The following is a 22971-nucleotide window of genomic DNA, read 5'->3' on the forward strand; positions in this document are numbered from 1 at the left end:
ACATGGACGCCCATACGTGATGATTGAGCGGCATTACTTTTGTATCAGTCTATATTTAATATTTTTAGAAAATGCTACCGACTCTACCTTTAAATAATTTAAATAGGATACAATACAAAATAAAAATAACCATAAATACAGGGTATAATCACGATGACATGGTGAATGAAACTTTCCATGGATGCTCTTTTCAGTGGTTCACCTGATGCTTAAACACTGTACTGTACTGTGGACACTGTTATGTAACTTACAAAGAGGTTGTTTCAGTTAGCCACACCCGTTCAAATGTCACATGTGCTGATAAACAACTTAGACTTCCATTTAATATCCAGGAAGAGAAGAAGAAGAAATAAAAACGAATTCCACAGCAGAGAGGTGAAACAGAGCGACGAATCACTGAGATGACACCAAACTGTCCTACAGCTTAGAGAAAAGAAAGAGAAAAAAGGGATATGTGGGTTAGCTGCTTTGGAAACACCCACACTGCTCCATAATTATGTGGTTGTGGCTTTTCTATCTTGAGCATAAAGACTCATGTCACAGCAGTCACACTGACGGGTCAAGTGAAGCAACAAAAACGAACAAGTGCAGAGGAAAACAAACGTGTCAATTTGGTCGTCTATTTTTTCAGCCAACATTTCTGAAAATCCTGAGACATGAAGTAAAGAGATGTAACCACAGGGTGTTGATCAGTGTGTATGACTTATGTCTAAACCTAAATGCCAAATCGTTGCTGTTCTTTTTTGACTTTTTGTTGCCAGGTTTCTTATTTCCTGTCATAAAATCAAAATTAGCTGCTACCTGTTTGTAGAGTTGAAGCTTTAATTCTTTTGAAGGCCAACACTGTAAAGCTAAATGTGACCTCTGACCTTTCCTGAAAGCTTTAAAACAAAGGGTAGAATATTTAAAAGTCGCTCTGCAAGACAAATGTAAACATCTTCATCCCACGCTTCCAATAAAAAAAGTTAACTAGTATTATCCCACAACACGCACGGCGCTACACGCAGGTTAATCCCCCTAACGTATTTTGGTAGTTTTGTTTTCTTTTTAAATAAACTGTAGCACCACAACATATTAGTCAAGCTCCCCATCAGAAATGGGAGAAAAAAATCCTGTCCCACAAGCAGATGATCACCCCTGTTCAGCAGAGGTAACTTTCCACTGCATTAATGTTAATATCAACCACAGCAGGGGGTCTTGCAGAAGCTCGAAGAAGCTCATTATTTGAGGGGTTGTAGGAAAGGTAACAAGTCAGGAAAGAAAAAAAAGAACAGGCCAGTTTCTCTTTTTTCATCTTTTGTTGAGAATAATTGTCCAGTTTCACATATCAATGGCTGTGAGAAATATTCAAATGACGGTAAAACCGGCCTAATGGTTAAAGCGCTCACAGAAACAAGGACTATTATCCAATTCAAATAACTTGATTTATCTGTTTGGAACTTATTTTGTGTCAAAGCATCAGTGCGTATACAGTTAGCATACATGACAGCACAATGCAAGAACGGACCACACACAGTCTCTTGGCTGCTTTTATTTGTTTGTTCAGTAATCTGTGATAATGAGGTTATGCACTTTGCTTATTGGGGTTGTGTATGCAAAAAAAAAAAACACAGGTTGGGAACCTTTGAATCCTATTTATCTCTTTATATGTTATAGTAATGATTGTTTTTGCAGCCCTTCATCGCAGGCAAGTCTAATTGAGGAGATTTTAAAAAGACAAAGGAGACCAAAGCAGACAGAAAAACACGGGCTCTTGTAACCTGCGGTAACAACAAGAATGACATGAGGTTACAGCTTGGAAAAAAAGGAACTGAGAGGACTGATGGGATTTCATATAGGCCAGCATGAGAAATGCAAGAAATTCTATAACAATGTAAATTAAATGAGCTCAGACAGTCTTGTGATGTGTAATCATTACCACGCCGGGCATGGAGAGGAGACAGACTTTGTTGTCTGGATACCTGTTTGGTTTGCCAGCGGAACAAAAACTGAGACAGAAGGAATTTAAACTTTGCCATTAACGTCTTAACGAAGCAAATCTCTCACAAATGCTCTCCAAATTTCCACTGGCAACTGAGCCGGTAAATTCAATGCTCAGTGAGCTGAGGCCAACATGCTGCTTCGTCAGCAAGTTTCAGACGAAGCTGTGAGAGCTTGAGGAAGATCAACTCTGACAAACACTGACAAACATGTGCAATATGGGAAAGAAGGAGCACACTCGTACAGAAACAAATCTTCAGGTGGGCAACTGCAAAAAGACTGACGAGCAAACAGAAAAGCCAGCACACTAAATGAGCAGCAGCTTACAGATCAACAATGGACGCGTTTCAGCACAAAGCCTTCATCAGCGTTGTTGATCTGTACACTGCTGCTCTACACAAATTATAAAACATTAAAGGACATTGAGTGTGTGACTTTTCTGTTGTCCTTTATGAATTTACATACCTGCAAAATTGGCTGGGGTAAGTGAACACAGTCTGTGAAAAGCCTCTTTCATTGATGTGTATAACATTTGCATACACATCTAGATACTACATAGGGACATTATATAATTCCTTTGATGTTGTTTGTATCCACCATGGACAAAGCTGGACCAAGCAAGAAAAAAATATTTAGAGCTCCCTCTGCTGACTGTCTGCAGAAAAGGTCATAAACCTCCAGCAGATGGGACATCGGTCAATTTAATGTATGAGGTACAAACACACGTCAAATACATGTTGGTCAAAATAGGATTCTGTTGTGATAATTGCTTGTGCTTGTTTGCACTTACAGAAAATACAGAACTTTCCTTTTTTTTTTTTTGTTTTACATGGGTCCACCTGATGAATGTGAAAAAATATTTACTGTCTCTTTGCTTTTTCACACTCCAACTGAGGTTCTTAACTGGTAAGTGTTTTTTCTCTGCAAATAGTCTGCCTCATGCAGCCCAAAATAACACTAATAAAACCTTGTTTTCATCGACGAGGAGAGCATGAACCAAAGCTAAGATTTAGACTTTGGTATGATTTCATCCCTTGACCTTGACCTCGACCTTAAAGTTGAAGGAATTTTAACAAAGTCACGAAAAGGAAAATGCAAAATAACATGAGCTGTACTTGTTTAAAAGAGGCAACAAACAACAAAATGAAAAATCATTTAGTATAAAAATCAGGAAAATTGTTATTAAAAACTGATACGAGTCAATTGCTATTTGAAGGAATATTTTCAAAATGTAATTAGATAAAATGTTAAGCCTAAATAAGATCTTTCTCTAGTTAATAATAAAACAATATCTGTAGTGAAATAGTCGTTTATGTTCATGTTTCTTTGTCCCCCCCTCGTCTCCGTCTGTAAGGAAAGGCTGCTTCAGGCCCGTTTAGGCCCAGGTAGGCTAAAGGGGCTGATGCTACAAAATAGTTGAATAGGGGAAGTGATGCTTTTAATCAGACCAGAATGACTTTTCTATGAATATGGTTTGGCCACACAGCCCTGCATTGAGTCCGGCCCATCAGGTGACCTCAGGAACGCAGAAAAACATCACGAGGCAACGAAAAGATTCGCCCGCTTTGCAGAAATACATTGTACTGCAACCCGTCGCGTCATCGCCATTCATTTAGTCTCCATGGAAACAGCAGTCATTTTGGGGTAATGAGAAAGTGGTCGCATACTTTAATCTGATGGTGCAGGTCTGATGGTGAGTGGGAGGGGCTTGAAGTCAAACATGCATCATCCGTTACAGGCCCTGAACGCAGCTAACTTCTATCATCAGGGACCTTAAAATGTGTGTGGAAGCTAAACGAAGTCAAGGAGACTTCAAAGACAACTCAAAATAGTAAGTCAGTGGCTGATAGGCTGTCGTGTAGTGCAGATTTTCAAACCTTGATCTAAAGTTCAAGGAATTCTTCATAGAATAGAATAGAATGTCTTTATTGTCATTATACAATTGTACAACAAAATTATTTGGCGTCACCTTAAAGTGCACACACATACAAACATCCACAGCTAAAAACAACAAAAGAAGAAAATTTAAAAAAAAAGGAAGGAAGATAGGCAATGTATGGTAGGAGTTATTTACAGGTAGTAGCATAACAGAATATAAATAGATATTGCAGAAATATGAAATAAATATTGCACAGTATGAAATGTAAGCTATTGCATAAATATAAAATAAATATTGCACAGTATGAAATGTAAGATATTGCAGAAATATAAAATAAATATTGCACAGTACGAAATGTAAGATATTGCAGAAATATAAAATAAATATTGCACAGTATGTGTGGTGAGGGGGGGACGGTCAACGCATGTCCAGGTTCAGTGTGGTTATGGCTCTGGGGAAGAAGCTGTCCTTGAGTCTGTTTGTCCGTGCTCTGACAGACCTGTAGCGTCTGCCAGAGGGCAACATGTCGAACAGATGAAAGCCGGGGTGTGAGCTGTCCTTTACAATGTTTGTTCAGGCAGCGGGAGTTATAAATGTCCTTAAGTGAGGGGAGTGTGCAGCCGATGATCTTTTATGATAAATGATTTGATGACAGGCGAGCTGCTGCATCCTTCATCCAAGCGGGTCCTTTTTTAGCAGCTTTTTGTCGGGTATTATTTAGTGGTGGGCTTCACACTTCTATAGTTTGATGAATAATTATACTTCCAAAGATGTGATTGACCAAAAGAGGAAATCCACCAATTCATCTCTAGATCTCTGTCAAGCGTGCACAGGTGTGGGACATTTATACTAATCAGAAGTGTCACCAAATCTTTAACAGGTGCAGAGTTACTATCAATTTTTTTTTTTTTTTGTTTACCCTCATATATGAATCCGGTTATGTGGGCGTGGCGGTATTGACAGTGTCTAATCATAAGTGGGGCATAGCCAGCTGTTGTCTCTGCTTCCAAATAATCAAGTCTTTGCTCTGCGCAAACAGGACTCCACCTCAAGCAAGCAGAGCCTCAGCCTCACCTCGAGCGAGGAGAGAGAGAGAGAGCAGCTGCAGTCCTGTGATCACAGAGCAGACAGTGACATTCTTTGCCCTCACCTGTGTTTTATTTCGCCCTCGCAGCTGCCTGTTCTGCTGATGAATTTGTACGCAAAGAGTTTTATTATGTGCGTGCCAGTAAATATTTGCATGTGTGAAATAATGTAATTTGCTCATGGATATGTTTAATTGCTTTCTCCAGTTTTGACACAAATCTTATTCCAAAATCGTGGACCAGCACAGACTGACTCTCCCCTCCCCCTGTATGTTTTAAAAAACCATGATGTATGTGTAAAGAGACCCACTGACACCACACAGTCTCGACTTGTTATCTGTATTTGTTTTCACTCAGCACCTCTGGGTCCCTGACCCCATCTCTCTTCCTCTCCTCTGTCCTCCATCTCTACATACCGATGTCTGGGCAAGACCCGACAGGCTTCTGTGGCGCTGTGAGCTGACTGTGTGTCAAAGAAAACCTACTGTTAAGTTTCAGTGGTGGTATCGTAGGTGATGTATAGTAATTATATCAAAATGTAACCTGAGGCATCACACAGATCCTTCTCATACCGCGTACCTTCCAAACAATGTAGGAACAATGACAAACTGTGACACCGGCACAAACTATGTTAAGCCTCCAGACATCATCTCCACCTGTTTATAAACCATTTCAAACAACACCTGTCTGATTTCTCTTCCAGTAAGCAGCAAAACAAAAAGTAAGGCACCCTGTGACTTGAAGGGGACATGTTTGATTTCCTGATTTAACAAGAGAAAGTTGCTGTGTCAGTCAATTTGCTCTTTAGCGGACAGCAAACCCCAAATTTCAAAAATAGTAAAACCATAAATTCTGTTGGATAATCAGACTTTACTGTAACTGTTGATATCAAGGCTTTCTTTTACTTTAACACCTTCAAAAATCATAAAAAAAAGACTAATAAAAACACACTAATTTCTCACAGGTGAAGCACGTTTTTAAGGTGTTTATAGTTGTACAAATCTTGAGCATTTTACCTTTTTTTTTAAAGGTAAACACCTGGTTTCTAAAGAGATTGGGCACACAATATTGCCACATGTGAAAACATTTTACATGTAATATCTTAAAATGTATTCTTTCACTTTTTAGCGTTTATACGATAGGACAGTGGATAGAGTAGGAAAACTGGGAGAGAGAGTGTGGAGTGACATGCGAGAAAGGAGCCACAGGCCGGACTTGAACCCAGGCCGCTTGCTAGGAGGACTATAGCCTCTGTACATGGGTGCAACCTAACCTCTAGGCCACTGCATCCCCTTATAATCCACTCCTACAAAAGCATTGTTAGTGTTTAATTCATGTCAGGCACAGTTCACGTCATATGTATAGCTCATATTCCATGAATTTGCACATGCACTTTGTATTTAAAAGGTGAAGTTTGGGTGAAGAGCCTGCTCACAAACGTCTCTTGAAGATGATGTAAGCACTATCACTAAGTTTGACTTGCACAGATTCACATCACAGATCCAGGATTTCAATTAGCAATGTTTGATTCACAAGCTGGTCTGAATATTTCTGTTGATTCTCATCTGATTGGAGCATTGTTTAGGGGCCTTTTCGTCAATATTTGTGAACCAAACTGAAGTAAAGGAAATCAAAAAGTCCCTTTAAACGTGCACATAGTCGTTACCTGGTGAAGAGCCCTTCCTTCCATTCATGTGTTTTGGACCTGACAGCTTTGTTTGTAACTTCAGGTTACGTAGACATGTTACACCTCATCATTCAGGATTGATAATACATGAAAAACACAGACATACCTGTGGCTGTGCCTTAAGCCTCTCCGTGTGTTTGTAACTGTTTGTGCAACAGGAATTTGACGTGAATGGACAAGTACGTTCAACGCACCTGCTGTACAGTGAGCAGAATACTGATAGCTGAACAAAAAATAAGACAGGTGTCTCCGTCATGGTCCAAATGTTGGAGCAAAATTTACAGAGAAGGAAAAGCCTGACTGAAAAAACAAAAAAATTACAACAGATGTCTGCAGGTCAGAGAAGATTAATTTAATTAAGAAAACTTTCTCATAATTGGGGACTTGGGGTATGTTGAATAAAATCAGGAATTGTATCTTTCAGAAGACAGATGGACAGTATTAACATGAGCAAATCATCAGATTAAAGACGGTCCGCAGTGGTCTGTGTGTGACTGTGCAGCCAGATGAGACCTTGCTAGCTGTAACAACTGTATAGGTTTAGATTACATTTGTGTGATACGTCTGTAGTTCTGGTCTAAAAGAATACATCTCAAACTAGTTTAACACCTTCTCAGTCAGTAAGTCAGCAGGTTCAGTCTGAGCCGACAGGTGTGTTGTCAAATAAGTATAAATACAAAGAAATAATAATGGTTGAACAATGATGAGGTACAAGGCTGTTGGACAAACTTGGTAAAAAAATAAACGTCTCACAGCCTTAACAATCCGATAACTGTGTCTTTAAATAAAGGCCCTGACTTCATAGTCGTTGTGATTTTCGGGTCTGATACAATAATATATTTCTCTAACGCGTTGTATAATTATTAAGTGACCTTTTTCTCAACAAGTCCTCCTGAAAAAAAATCCTCTTGTGTCATTGAAGATTATAATAATAATAAAGCTGCCAATAAAAGCCAAAATTCTGTTTAAAACTTCTTTAAACTTAAATGTGAATGTTCATATTAGAGGGAAAAAATATATATTATTAATTGAAATCTAGTCAACAAGCCAAGCCTGGGCATGGAGTATTTATTATTTTCATTTTCATGTAATAACAGTTCAATTTTTAAATTGTTGAAAGAGTGTGTCTGAGACAACCCTCACGGCGTGTGTGGGTTTTTGGAGAATGAGCACCACCTAGTGGCCAACGTTGTCATGACAGTTTAAGGTAATAAATATAAACCAGCAGCCTTTCTGTGAACACGACACCATCTTATTTGATATAGCTTGAACTAATGCAGTCTAACACTACAGTGCTGTTATGAATCTTCGAGCCTTGTAGAAGGTTAAAATGTTGATGATGTTGACAGTTTTAGGGAGTTGTAGTTCCAGCTAAATGTTCATTTTGGAGGCCTCCATTTTTTTTACATTTTTGCAGTGCTTTTTTTTTATTTTTCTCTCACTCATTCATTTCACCGTTGCATTCTGCTTGATAAGGTTACATGGCCCTCTCTTACTGAAGGATGAATTAACCTCTGACATCTATTCATCTATAAAGCCCTATTTTATACATATATCTGATGAATATAAAATTTAATAATAAGGTTTTTTTCAGTGAATTTAAGGTTTTTTTGCAATTGAGGGAAAAAATTATTTTAATGGTAGCTAAGTGGTTAAAGCATGATTCTAAGTTGTATATGTACAGAAACGTTTAAAAAGTGATGTTTACACAAATGTCATGATGTTTAATATAATTAAAAGAGAAAAAGACAGATACTAATCCTACATACAATTTCCTTTTTTTTCCCCAACCACTTATACACACACACTTATACATCATCGCTGGAACTTTGACTACTCAAGATTTACTTTTTTCCTTTAACTTCCCGGGAACTTATGGACTGACACTTTTTGACTTTTCTTACATCTAAGACTATTCAAGGACGATTCAAAATACCAGCACCTCATTCTGTGGAAGTGTAAAATGGTGGCGGATATTTCCTAACGTGAATGGTGTTTGTAATAAGATTTAATTTCTTTACTGTGAACTGAACTGGATTTGAATAACTCGAAAACTAGATTTAGGATTCAGATAATAAGGGTGCCCCCAAGATAGAAAGGCCAATTTGACTTTGAAAAATGTCTGTATTTTGTAAATCTACACACTGAGGACGGCATAACAAAGGATACAAACGTCGGCTTCCTCCTGGTAATAGAAGATGAGGTCGTCCTGGAGGATCAGATCATTCAGCATGGCATGAAGGACTATTTGCATAGCTATGCTCATGGGTCTGCTGTATGCAATTACATTGACTACCAAAGGAAGTGCAGTATACATTTAAAGTCATACGGAAGAACCTAATGAATATCGGTGGTGACCACCGCCCCTTCAAGGGTCCGTGGACTGAGAAAAAGACTTCTTTGTAAAGCTGTGTAGGTCGTGAGTTTTCTGAAAGCTGCCAAGAAATATTTGGACATTGTCTCACAGATCTTTTGTGTTTGTTTTACCGTAGTAAGATCACATCATTAAATGTGTAAATTACTTGATTTTATAAGTCTGAAGATGCTGAGAAAAGTGACAGATAAATGGTAGGCTAAATGCGGCAAAAGAAAGATGACTGTTTTTTGCACATTCTTGGGTGGAAATGTTTTACCAACAAGCCAGCACAGTATTTTAGGTCAAAGCACTCATACATGTTTTATCTTCAAACAGTGTTCCAGGGACCACATTTTCCTCTGACAGTTTGTGTATAGAGTTATGAACATATACCACAGAATCTGAACACTTCTCCAACTTTCACATTTCCCTGCCTAAACTCCACAGTGCACCTTTAAAGGCAGAATGTGCAACATTTTAGAAATCCAGTTTATCCTCTGTAAATGGCTGTGAGTCATGACTTTCTACAGTGACTGACAAGCGAGTCCCGCTGTCTGTGATGTTGTCTGAGCCGTATCTACATCTTGTTTACATGGACGGGACTGCCGGTCGGCTCATCCCCTTGCTTATAAAAGCTGTTTAAGTGAGTTTAAAGGGGCTATATGTAACTTTTTACATGTATAAATCGTCTTTTATCGCCCATTAATAAGTGAACGGTTAACTGATGTGAAAAAGTAGATGTTCACTGTCTATCTGTGTTGCCTGTGTAAAAAGTTTCCCCGGATCGTATTTTCCGCGAAAACTCCAGGAAGTGACATTTTATGCACGTTCTCAGCGTCCTCCTCACTCCGCTCCGCTTACAGAGATCAACAGAACAAACTCATCACACACTCCTGCTACAGCCAGAGGCCACCTTCCACACACTTCTATCCACCCTAAGAGCTCTCAAACACAGACAAACTCATCACACACTCCTGCTACAGCCAGTGTCTGCAGAGACTGTCGTTTGTAGGATGGAGATTGAATACAGACACACAGACTCCTTCACAGGCTTTCACATGTGTATGACCACTTACTTCCTCTGTAAACATTATGCCGGTAAATATCCAGTGTTTCACGGCCGATGATGATGCTCGTTTGTGTACGTACGAGCACGTATGACGAGCACGCGAGGGAGAGCGAGCAACAGGTTACTGGTGCAGTTCACCTAACGGCCATGCGGTGTCGCTACAAACGCAGTATTTTTGATTGTTACATACAGCCCCTTTAAGTTCAATTGAAGTTTCATGCTGGTGCTCAAGGGCGACACCTACTGGATAAAAAAAAACACACATTCTGCATTTAAAGTAATTGCTATCATCTGGTCGAGCCTCAGGACCCACAACTAACTCCTTCATGTAAAAACACACAAGCAAAATTTGTGATATTTTTCAACCAATCAGATTTATTCAAAGAAAAATGGAGCAGTGTGGATTTCAAACGATACAAAACGTGACAGAAAAAAAAAAGAGACAGAAAAAAACAAACATGTTTGAAAAACACTTCATAGACTTTTTGAAACATTGTTTTTCCAGGTACACATTCCCGACCCACCTGCTGATTTGAACAAAAATCACACGTGTTCAGCAGATTAAAATTGTAGATTCATGGGACGCTGATGGCCTCGCAGTTAAGTCGCTCCCCATGTACCGATGTTAGAGTCCTTCAAGAGAGCGGCCCAGGTTCAAATCCGGCCTGTGGCTCCTTTACCGTATGTCCTTCCCCACTCTCTCCTGATTTCTTACTCTATCCACTTTCCTATCAAATAAAGGGAAAAAAAAAAAGCCCCAAAATAAAATCTTTAAAAAAGATTTGCTTCTTCTTTAGATTTATTTTTGAGCCTTCATTAAGGCCATGACACACCAAGGAGATCGCAGGGGTCATCTCCTTGGTGTGTCCAGCTCCGTCGGCCCCCCCTCTGCCTTTTTTCAGCCGATTCGACATGTTGAATCGGAGACGGTCGGCATCGGCACAGTTGGTGAGAGGCATCCCTCTGATTGGCTCTTCAGCAAAGCAAAAAAGTGCACAAGAAGAAAAACGGAGTGACGCAAGCAAGAAGAACCTATTTTACGAGTGGTGAGCGACAGCGGTGTGAAAATGGTCTTCTCGTATCATAACAACGGTCTATAAATCTGCATTCTTCTCCGTCCTCGTCCGGTTTCCATTTTTTGGATTGTCGATTACAGACTACCGCCACCTGGTGTCATGGAGAGTTATTTCCTCTCATGCATGCGCAGAAGGAGGTGGTTGGCCGTTAGTTGTAGTCTTTGCTGTGAGTGCAACTTTTTGGCCAAGACTAAAGGCGTCTAAGGCGACGTGAGGCCCTTGTCTTCTTTGCCGTCTGCTTAGTGTGTCAGGGCCTTTAGAGACAGGACAGTGGATAGAGTCAGAAATAGGAGAGAGAGAGATTGAGAGAGAGAGAGAGAGAGAGAAAGGGGGATGAAATGCAGGAAAACAGCCCGCTCGCTTAGTGGAATATAGCCTCTGCACGCAAACTAACCACTACACCCCCAGCGCCCCATGATTTGCTTCCTTTAAAATGTATTTGTTCTTGTTTAGAACTGTTGGATATACACAAAAAATAATTATACTGCATTACTTTGGGGGTAAAAGCTGCTGTTTCCTACCCTCTAGCATTTGAAAACACAGAGTATGATAAGCTCACAAGCTCAAAGCTCACAGCCTGCTTCACTGTCGCTTCATATAAAGTCTGAAATAAATGACATTTGTTCGTGGACTTCTCTCTTGTTGATTAAAACTTTCACAACACAGCAGTGAAGCAGCTGCACACACTCACACGTCTCGGGATTATAAACATCTAGCTCAAACATTCCTCTCTTTCTTCAGTTTGTTTAAACAGTGGTCGCTGAGCTCTGTGCATGTCGTTTGCTCTTCCAACTTGAACCATGAGAGCCCCAAGTTTTAGTGTTTGAAACAATAACTTCACTTAATAATGTCCCACTTACGCCTTGGTATCTAACCATGCCTATAGTTTTCCTTTTAACTGCAGAGATTAAAACATGTCTTCATAACAAATTAAGAAGTTAGAATGTAACTAATTAAAAACACTGACTGTCAAACTTTTCTGTTTTTTAACAACTTTCTTTAAAAAGAACTTCAAAACATAATTTACAAGCTGATACGAGCCATTTAGAAACAACACATTTCCAATCTCACGGTTTAACTGCATGCATAATATGGTTGTGATTTGATTGAATGTGATTAAAGAAGTTTGACTTTAAAGCTGATATATTGTATTTCAAAGATGATGTATAATGTAGGATATTTTTAAAGCCGATATGTGAAGGATTGAAAAGATGTGTTGCTGATCCTCCTCATACGTCTCTGTGTTTGGATGAAATTATTTCAGGCCTCAGGATTGGTCAGGAGGTCTTCCTAAAACTTGTAGAAAACACCAAGAGGATCTTCCGGCCCGCTCACAGGCCAGGTGACGCCTTTGGGTGGGCCTTGGCCCGTCCACTTGTACCACTGGCCCTCGATTATATCCTGAAAAAAACAAACACTTTCCTTATTTTCTCTTTCATATATTCAGATAAAATATTTGAATACAATTAAAACACTGTTAATGATGCAGCTATCAAGTGTGAAGTCTGAATATATCTTTCTTTATTTTCAAACATGTTTGAAAGATTTGACAAGAAAAGAAAGAGAATATATTAAAAGTGAACTAAAACAAGTTAACAACAATACGTACGGCCACGTTAAACACGAAACAGAAAGTACATGATCAAGTAGGAGCAGGATGACGTTTACACTTTTTTATTTCTTAACCCTGGCTACCTTTCAGCATCCATTTTCTTTGTAGTGTTACTGTGTGATTCTCACCTTCCTCTTCTTCATGTTGATCAGAGCTTTGATGCTCAGAACAGCTAAGCTAATGCAGACACACAGCTGGAGAACAGTCGCGACGATCATCGTGATGTCAATACCTGTCAACAAACGCTTCAGACAAAAAAAAGAAAAAAGAAGTCAATTTAAAGGTCACATGGTATGTAAAATACACTTCACCATGTTTTTTTTAACACTAATATGTGTCCCTACGCTGTCTATAAACCCCCCAATCATTTTGCCTGCTCCACTTTTCAGAAAATGTGTGTTCAAACAGGCCGTTTGGAGAGTTTCCCTTCATGACATCACAAAGGGCAGTAACCCCTCCCCCAGGTGGGTGACACTCCCACAGCTAGGTGTTTGTTCTGCCCTCTGAGTCTGCCTTCTCACAGTGAACAATTGGGCAATGGTGGAAGAAAGCCCAAGACACCTCCCCTTCCAGAGAGGGGGCGTGGTCAAACACAGCTCATTTACATTTAAAGGTACAGACACAGAAACAGCCTGTTCTGAGCAGGGCTGAAAAAGAGGGGTTTATAGACATGATCAAATACAGGATCAGAGTGGATTTAGAACAAGAAAATGCACAGGCATGTTTTAGGGACTTGTTTAAAAGGAATAAAGTACATGACTTTTGAAACGAAGGAGATGTACACTGTAACATGGGCTTTGAACAGTCAGTATTAAAGGTGTATTTAATAAAAACAGATACATCAATACACAGAGATTCACTGTGAAACCATCAATGTTGGTTATAAAACTATGTCAAGACTCAAATAAATGTTAAATAAATTTGTGCAAATATGACTCTGCTAGCACCTTCAGCCCGTTGTTTGCAAAACGTTAGCATATGGAGTATGTGTATGTGTATTCAACTCATGCCATGACAGCTGTAGCTGTGGCTAAATGGCTACATTGGAGACGGTAATTTATTTAGCTAGTTCAGATACGTTTGTAAGGTTTCAAATTTGTAAAATTAACTCTAAGACTGACAAGAACAGAGACATCTTTTTGTAATTAAATTTTACAATTTCTGTGCAAGCCTGAGACAAACCTTGGGTAAGATGCACCCAGTAAAACTGCTAAACATAACGTCGCTGTCTCTTAGGAGTAACATCTGCAGGAATATACACTCTTGCTATGTGACTCTATTTTTTGGCCCCCTTTAGAAAACATAAAATATGTGTTTTCTGTGTTGAAACATTTACAACATGTTAAGTCAGGACATCAGGAGAAACAAATGGGGCTTGGAACGTATAAAATGAAGTATGAGAGATCAACTTGTGTGTCTTTCTTACAGACAAAACAGTGACAAAAATGTAGAACTTCACACCAGTTTTATCCTAAGTCTAAAAGTTTGCTCACCTGATAAATAGACAACACAACGCGGCAATCATTCCACCCGTTCCATTCGCAAAACCTGCCAGACAAGTCTTCTCTCAGGTCGTTGCTGTACATCACAATGCCAACGATGGAAAAGATAAATCCCACTATGTTCATAACCACAGCGAAGCCCACCTGAGAAGACACATTTCATTATTCAGCTGACTTCAATTCTTTTTTTTTTTTTTTAAATCATAAAAGACGGCATGTTTTTCAGGGACTTCGGGCTCTACTCACCAAGCAAAAAGAGGAGAACCGGCCGGCCAGAAGAGAGACGATTCCACACAAAAGGAACTGAAGAGAGGAAAGCGTACAAAACAGTGAGGTCAATAAAATGATGTTCCCCTTTTTCAGACAGAAAAGGTAAACGAGTTACGACGTTTTATACCCTGCAATCTTCGCACGGCCATAGACTGTCTGCACGCCACCAACACGATCTGTGTGATGTTTTCTGTTCACCAGTGTGTTGTTCTCTGCTCTTTTGTTGATATTGTGATTCTGTTGAACTTCACACAGCGTTGACATGAAGTCAAATATTTCTCATTATTGCATCGTTTAGCGCAGTGTTTGTTGAAGTGGGGGTCCTCAGGGGGTTCTAGGGGGGGTCACAGAAACTTGGTGGGAATACAGTTGTATTTGGCTGTATTGGCTCAGCAGTATCAGTGCAGCATGCCACAGATTTTGCTGAGAGCGCAAACCTTTAAATTCCCCCCACGGGGACATGCAGAACAGAAGCCTGAATGTGCATGTAATGATTCTGACATCTTGCAGACATAACAAGCAAACAATTCATCCTAGAATATAAAATGTGCTGACTGAAGCTGATGGAGGTCGGAGTGGTGGAAGGAGAATTTCACAGCCGTGTCTAGCAGCAGAGTGGATGTGGTGCAAGGAGGCAGAATGGTTTAAATTGTTGCCTTGTTGTCAGAGTGTGACAATGATTGGTTGGCATTGGGGCGGTTCTCAGATCAGCTATTCTGCCTGAACTAAAATCGTAATCACAATTCATTTGATTGATTTTGAGATCACTGTTATTGAAAATGGAGTCAGAGAAGTGCGTTCACAAATCTGCTTACCCCAACTGTGTGTTGATGTTTAACTAGGGGTGAACTGATTCTGACATTTGAATGCACATGTGCGCCACACTCGGACAATATTGTAAAATCTCAGGGGAGTAGATCGTGTGTGAAAGGGTCTCGTTAAAAAAAGAGAGGAATAAATATGTCCCTACCACACCACCCAGCCAGTAAGAAACTCCCAGATGAGCAAAATCCTCAGGATGCATGCTTATTCGTCCTGACCCGAGTCCAATGTTGAACAGCCCCACCATGATCTGTATCACCTGTATAGATTCAAAACAATGATATCAATCAGGACCACCTCTTTAACGACATAAAAATAAATATGATTAAACTTTCTTCACCCCAAGAGCTGCAGTCACGCTGGTCGGCATCATTCCTTCGTATATGGTGCATCTGAAGCACCGGGGACTGTAGCAGAGAGCTTTGAGGATCTGACACAATGGGGGAAGCATGCTGTTTTTGTCCGTCGTCACAGTGATCACAGTCGCTTCTGCGTCTTTGACAATGTTGACGGACATGTTTGACACCTGGTACAAGACACACAGAGAGGTCTGAATGGATGGTTGGAAACAAATGAGTCGCCTACCTATTAAGACTGTTGGGATGCTGCAGTGTATCAGCAACCAAGTCACACATTAATCCCAAAACAAACATTAAAAGCAGACTGATAGCAGAAATAAAATGTGCATTATATATTATTTATAGAACTGTACATCCTGGTAATAATGTTGTCTTTAGTTTGGGACAAAATGTCACATCTTTAATCTTGACTTCAGTTGGCGCTTATGGCAGGAATGAGGGTTACATCAATGGAAGTTAATTGGCCAAATAAAGACTGACAGTGGGATCATGTCGGACAGCAGTGAAATAAGTAAAGTGATGAAACATGACAAGAGCTGAAACTGGCACCAAATTACAGAGGAATTTAACGATTTCCACAGCAATTACATTTTTAGGGCCTGGTGTCAATATCATGGGCCAGGTGTCACATTTCATATCATATCGTGAGTTAACCTGCGATTCCTACCCCTGATTCTCTTGTAGGCTATCATTACAGGAAGGTGAAACTACTTCAGGTGCTCCTCGGAAATATCAGTCGTAGAGCTCAAATTAAAACTTTTTATTTTTTATTTTTTATTGTTTAGCTTTTTACCCAAGCACTTGAACGCGTGCATGTCGTCATTACGCCTGCACAACTGGGAAGTCTGGTATTTCCGAGGAGCTCGTGAAGGCAGCATAATTAAATACGCAAAACAACTAACGACAGACCCAAATAACAACCAGATGTGGCATAAAACGAGGGGAAAATCGGCGACGCAAAGCAACTAAAACCAACCTTAAAGACAGAAAACAACTAAAAAAAAGATGTGTAAAAAGAAACTGAAGAGACACGACAACTAAAACAGGAAAAGCAAAAAAAAAAAAGCACTCAGAGAAGCCCTGGCATGACACAGACACATGTAGGCTGTATGTTGTAGCGTGCTGTCTTCCTTTGTATTTTATTTGACCTACTTCTTAACTACGTTGATAATGACGCAGAGTAGGGTATGTAGGCTACAGCTCTATTGCAACCACATTATTTCCCACGTTTCACCTAACGCAGCGAGTTACTAGTTTTTAATAGTTTAATATTTAATCATACGACTTATAGCTGTGAACTGTTCATATTTAATTTAGTTGGATACAATTCGGTTTAGCAGCGTGCTGTTCCTCCGTCTCTTTTCCTACTTTTCCTTGACCCAGCCCTCTTTCTCTCTCACACAGCGTAAACACATTATTTCAAAGATAAATGAATATCTATAATCACCAGTTAGGATTTCAGTAAACACATTGTCTCAATATGGCAATAGTTGTTTTGTCTTTTGGGGTACAGGAGCTTACCTGGTTCGTGTCGACGACTCCCTGTAACTCTTCCTGTTTGATTCGTCGATGATGATTTCCCAAAAGTAATGTTGGGCATGACAGCTGAGATAAAACAAAAGTACTTCCTTTCAAAACAGCCACTCCCTGCCGCCTCTGGAAATAACAACCACCCATAATATAGAAATAAGGGATAAAGAAAATGTACGGATAAATATTGATGAATGTAGAATTTAAAATTATTGTTTGCCAAGGGACGCAGCCATATATTTCAAGAGCTATTAACCCTGCATTTAGGGCCTGCATTATAAATCTTAGACAAACTCATCCGACTAATAAATAACTTGGTTTTAAATTTCATATGGAAAAACAAACGTCACTATATAAATAATCTATATCAGAAGAGCTGACAGGGTTAAACGTGTGGAGGAGTTTGGTCTGCATGTCATGAATATGATATGGATGCCGTCTTGATTTTTTGTTAGATGTGACTATAATTTGCACAAATTACATGTGAAACTCTCAGATTCTCACCAGCAAGTTATCCTCTATTGGAACTTAATATGGAAACAGAACTTTTACCACACAATACTCCTCTGTGGAACAAAATATATATTTCGAGCACAGGGGCAAATGGTAAATAGACTTGAGCGTGTAGAGCGCTTTTCTAGTTTTCTGGCTACTCAAATTGCTTTTACACCGCAGGTCACACCTACACATTCACACACTGATGGTAGAGGCTGCTATGTGAAGTGACCATCAGAAGTAACTAATTTGACGAAGCAGCGGGAGCAATTCGGGGTTAAGTGTCTTGCCCAAGGACACATCGGACATGTTGCTTCAGGAACTGGGGATCAAACCCTCGACCTTCTGTTTGAGAGACGTCGACTCGCCTGGGCGTGTCCAGAAATGTTTTAATTGAGGTGGCCACCTGGCACTGACTAATGCAGGGGTGGCATGACGTTTGTCGGCACAAACACACACACACAAATCAATTCAATTGTTTTACCCTTTCTATTGACACAAATGAGTATCACAATTTAGCAAGATTTAAATCTTCTTAGCTTGAATATTTATGGACTCAAAAACAAAGACAAATTGTGCAAATTCACAAATTTAAGTGTAGAAACTTTCATGCAAACCCTACTGTATCGTGCAACAAAAAACCATTTATTGGCAATAAAGTCCATTGCAGTCTTTATTTTATTTTTTTAAGGAAAAAGTATAACAAAGAATGAACTGATCCACAGACATGTTTAGATGAAATTATCTTTAACACCAGGAAAGGTCTGCAGGACTTTCTTCAACAGCAGCTGATCTCCTGCATCTGTGCACCCCTGTTTGAACAGAGAAAAGAGAAATGTTTCAAGACATTACTTACCTGAATGTTACACTGTAAATACTAAATAAAACATCAGAAATGTAACTTCAACAGCTGTTCTATACAGATATTATGTACACGAGTTTTATCTTTGTTTGAATCAGGTTCTCTCATTTCATTTTAAGTGTGTATCTCCTCACTTTGATGTTTATTCTCAGTCTTTATTGTCTGCACCATCAGGAAAGGACACTTTGACTGCTACTGCTGGTGCCAATCCAGCTGATCTAATACTTCATCTTTCTGAACGTGGCACACAGCTTTCATCTCATGCATGTGTGCATGTTTACCTTGTCTCCTGGTTCATACCTGTTCTTTTTTCATCTCGCCGATCAAAGCCTTGATGCCCAGAAAAGCAAGTCCGACGCTGACAAGGAGCTGCAGCACAGCCAGGACGATCATCGTGGTGTCCATGGACGTCAGCACAGTCTGAAGGATCAGAAATCAATGAATAAATATAATTTAATTAATTAATAAAAAACTTTGAAATGCATTATTTGAACAACTTTAATGCTTGCATTTTTTGTACAGAGATGCAAACAGATAGTGGACTCTAGTCAGGCCATAAACTGCAAGACAGCAGCAAAGGGAAAATAAGAACATTTACTCAAGTACAAGTTTTAAGTACTAGTAATAAACATAATTTGTTCCAGTGCATGCTACTTTGTATTCCTACTCATATTACCTTAAATGATTAATATGTGTATGAGAATGTATAAAAACGTCCATAAAAGCAAAATAAAACTCATCATCAGTCTACTGGGTCATCATTAGAGTTCAGAAGTTTGATGGCCTGAGTTATAAAACACATTTTTCAGCCTGTTGACCTTTGCTTCTGTATCTCCTGCCTGAGAGAAGAAGCTCAAACTCACCAAACAGAGGATGTGGAGGACACTAAGACATCTCGAGCCTCAGCTGCAGCTCTCTTACTGAAGGTCAGGTCATAGTTTCAGTATGTCTAGCTATTTTTTAGAATTATTAAAAATGAAGAAAGGTCCAAATAAAAACAATCAGTGCATACATTAAGAAATAAAATTGAAAAAAGTTGTATTCATAAATGAATAGTAACATTTCGCCGCACAGGTAGGCTAGTTGGTTTGCACGTCACATGTACAGAGACTGCTATCCTCAAAGCAGGCAACCCGAAACTGACCTGAGGCACCTTTTCAGCATGTCATTACCCTCTCTCTATCTCTCTCTCTCTCACCCTCAATTCCAACTCTATCCACAGAAAGCACAAAAATAAAGGTCACAATAACATATAATAATATGACAGAATTCCTTTATTTTATTCCTGATTTTATTGACTTTATGTCCCCTCACCAAGTGATTATTATTAATGCAGAACATTTACCTGTAATCACATTTTTTTTTTAAAACAGCCTGCTTGCCTGAGCACGGAGCGCCACATTCCTGCAGTTGTCTTCATGAAAATGATGAGCAGCGATTTTTCTGCGATCACACATCCAGAGGAAGGAGGCGCCCCTCAGGTCTATGGCGTACAGCACGATGCCGGTGATGGCAAAGATGGCTGCAGCAATGTTCATGAACACAGTGAAGCCCACCTAAGAGGAGAGGTGCCTTCAGCTAGAAGTCAAAGTCAAGCAGTATTTTAAAAGTGCTTTGGGCTATTTTTTTTTTTTTTAGCAAATCATCACATTCTGGTTTTATTTACATTCTACACACTGTCCCAACCTTTTTAAGAAAAGGGGATGTAATAAGTGTTCAACAACAGCTCTTGTTGTTGTTGTTACTTACCAAGACACGAGAAGGGAAACGTCCGGCCAAAATGGACATGATTCCAGTTACAATAAACTAAAGAGAGATCACATCAGTGTCAATCAAGCAGCAGAAACATTTGAGTTAATCAGAAATATCAGAGGAATTTGTATCCGAAAACAATCCTGTTTTTTTTGTGCGTACAGTTATGCCACATAGAGACGTCAAAAAGCTCCAGCAACACTTGTTGTATTAAGATCAATGAAGAACTTCATTAGACTGACACGTTTTGGCTTGTGGCCTCCATCAAGTCACTCTCCATGCACCTTGGTAGATGGTGAAGTTGTGCCAGAACACCCTACTCTGCTTGTCAAATTATGTCACTTAAAGGGGACATAATCCACTTTTACAATTTTTTGAACATTTATTTGGGTAACCTGAGTGTCTTCAGACCCACAAAATGTAAAATAAACCCATCCAGTCCTTTGTTTGTGGTCTGCATAAGTCTTCCAACACAGAGAAAAATGCTCTGTTTACAATTTCCTCTCCTTGTGATGTCACAGTGGGTTTCTGGTAAAAAAAAATAAAAAAAATGACCCTCCCCTCCTGTGTTGTCTCAGGCAGCCATTTATTTCCCCAGGAGGCATGCTGACGAGTTGCCATGGAAGCTCAGAGCTGAACTCGTCTGCACATCCCGCGGAAGAGAGGGGCGGGATGAGGGGGAAGTCATTGCATTTAAAGGGACACACACACCAAAACGGCGCGTTCTGAGAGAGCTGGTTTATACAGGGTCACAAACCTCCTCTGGTTCATGATTCATGTTATATTTTGACCAAAGCACAGCACAGATCATTTAGACTACAGGGGACTGTTTGAAAGGGTGGAAAAGGGGGATAATATGCCCTCTTTAAGGAATCACACACTATTCGGTTAAAGAATGGATAAATATGTAACATAACACAACTAGGCTATTAAGCATGAAAAATTATAGAAACATGTTCTCTTGGTTATGTTAAATAAAGCCAAAATATAATTATTACCACAGCACCCAGCCAGTAAGCCGCTCCCAAACTGGCCAAATCTCCAGGAACTGTGCTCGTTCGCCCCGGACCGAGTCCAATGTTGAACACGCCTACCATGATCTGCAAAGTCTGTAAGAGATTCATACCAACACAATATCATCGTGTGACACTAAAAGTTCATTTAAGCTGTATGCGGATATATTTATGTCAATTCTTCTTACCCCAATAGCTGCGGTCAAACAAGACTGCAGCATCAACCTCTGGCACACAGAACAGGAAGCCTTCAGGTGAGATAACATGCTCTGACTGAGATCCATCACGCACACACCTGAAAGTAAGTTATTCTAGTGATGAGCTCAGCGTTGTCCAGGACTATCCACTTGGAAAATTGTTCTTTTTATTTGAGGTTGAAGCTCAGAAGTCGGTTATTTTGTTGTGCAGGTGTGTGTGTATGGAGGGTGTATTTTTAGAGTGTATGAATGTATGAATGTGTTCACGTCTTAGCACTTGGTAAAGTCAACAGAAAGTCTCTGGCTCCGTTCAACAATCCTATCATATCCAAATATGCAGATGTATTACAGTGTGTGAGTGCAGTAAGAGCGCACTTATTGTTCCCCTTCTTAAAAAGTTTTTACTGATTAACTTGAAACTATGCTGCAGAGGCTTTTACTGACAATGTGAAATCATTGTTTGTTTGTCCGGTATATACTGACATGAGACGTTTTTGAGGCACACTTAGGCTACATGCATTACAACCTTTTAATGAATCTATTGAACCTTACAACAAAGATGTACAAAAACATTAAGATTCTTTAACTGCAAGGTAAGTTATGGTTTGGTTTTAAGGGCAATCTTGTATTTTTCCTCCTTACCACTTTGTCGAATTACCCAAAAACCCACCTCTCTCTCTCCCAGAACATAGAAAAAGAATTATTTTGTTACATTTGGACAAACTTTACCATTAAAAAACCCTCAAATAACACCCAGTTCAGAGCCCACATAACAAGCTGTCTCTGTAAAATTGTGTGCGTGTGACATGCGGTGAGCTCACCTGTTGATGTTTCGATCTTCTTGTTCCTCCACCAGCAGCCTCAGTTCATCTGCAGCCACAAAAATGTCCACTCCCATTAGGCCTACACTTCTTACTTTTCCTTTCAGAATAATAGTTTTACATCCACAAATGGCCACATTAATAATCTGTGCTGGATGAAGCAGTCAGAAATAAGTAAAGGAAGCTGAATAATAGATTACAGGACGTTAAAGTCAAACTTGTAGCATCAAAAATAACTTTGTAAAGATGTTAAAATATATCAATATAGTAAGCACATCCATCAGCCTGCTTTGTCGCCCCCACAACTGTGTCGTCCCCTACATCCACCGCAATCCTCATTCATGCACGGCCTGCTCCGACCTCCACCTCAGCGGCAAGGAAGTGTGGACAACAGGAACGAAAAGGAGGAATACAAAGGAGGAATCCTTCCTGCATATTATCCCATCTCCCCCTATGCCAATATTCTTTAGTGACATAACAATGAGTAAGGTGTTTAACCTGCTTTTTGTAAAGTGTCTCGATAACATTTGTTATGAATTGGCGCTGTACAAATAATGATTGATTAATTGATTGACTTACTCAATCAGCATGTTGACCCCGAATG

The 22971-nt window shown here is 39.6% G+C and overlaps 2 protein-coding genes across 3 annotated transcripts; both read right to left on the reverse strand.

Moving 5' to 3' along the window:
• Positions 1-11764: 11764 nt before the first annotated feature.
• LOC132983570 (uncharacterized) lies at positions 11765-17321 on the reverse strand. Its single transcript, XM_061049927.1, has 7 exons — positions 17219-17321; positions 15679-15864; positions 15487-15597; positions 14493-14549; positions 14238-14390; positions 12873-12989; positions 11765-12533 (listed from the first exon to the last, which is right to left on the reverse strand). Exons 2-7 carry the CDS (start codon positions 15853-15855, stop codon positions 12423-12425), a joined length of 726 nt encoding a protein of 241 aa, XP_060905910.1. The 5' UTR covers positions 15856-15864; positions 17219-17321; the 3' UTR covers positions 11765-12422.
• A 1061-nt stretch (positions 17322-18382) lies between these two features.
• Positions 18383-22601, reverse strand: LOC132983571 (uncharacterized). 2 transcript variants are annotated; one of them, XM_061049928.1, is made up of 7 exons: positions 22368-22601; positions 21538-21644; positions 21335-21445; positions 20334-20390; positions 19967-20140; positions 18885-19004; positions 18383-18534 (listed from the first exon to the last, which is right to left on the reverse strand). In XM_061049928.1, exons 2-7 carry the CDS (start codon positions 21631-21633, stop codon positions 18454-18456), a joined length of 639 nt encoding a protein of 212 aa, XP_060905911.1. In that variant the 5' UTR covers positions 21634-21644; positions 22368-22601; the 3' UTR covers positions 18383-18453. The 2 variants fall into 2 exon arrangements, with proteins under 2 accessions (XP_060905911.1, XP_060905912.1); XM_061049929.1 differs by lacking the exon at positions 22368-22601 and having other exon boundaries at positions 21538-22359.
• Positions 22602-22971: the final 370 nt, after the last annotated feature.

The sequence above is a fragment of the Labrus mixtus genome, chromosome 11 (assembly GCF_963584025.1).
Source record: "Labrus mixtus chromosome 11, fLabMix1.1, whole genome shotgun sequence".
Classification (NCBI taxonomy): Eukaryota; Metazoa; Chordata; class Actinopteri; order Labriformes; family Labridae; genus Labrus; species Labrus mixtus.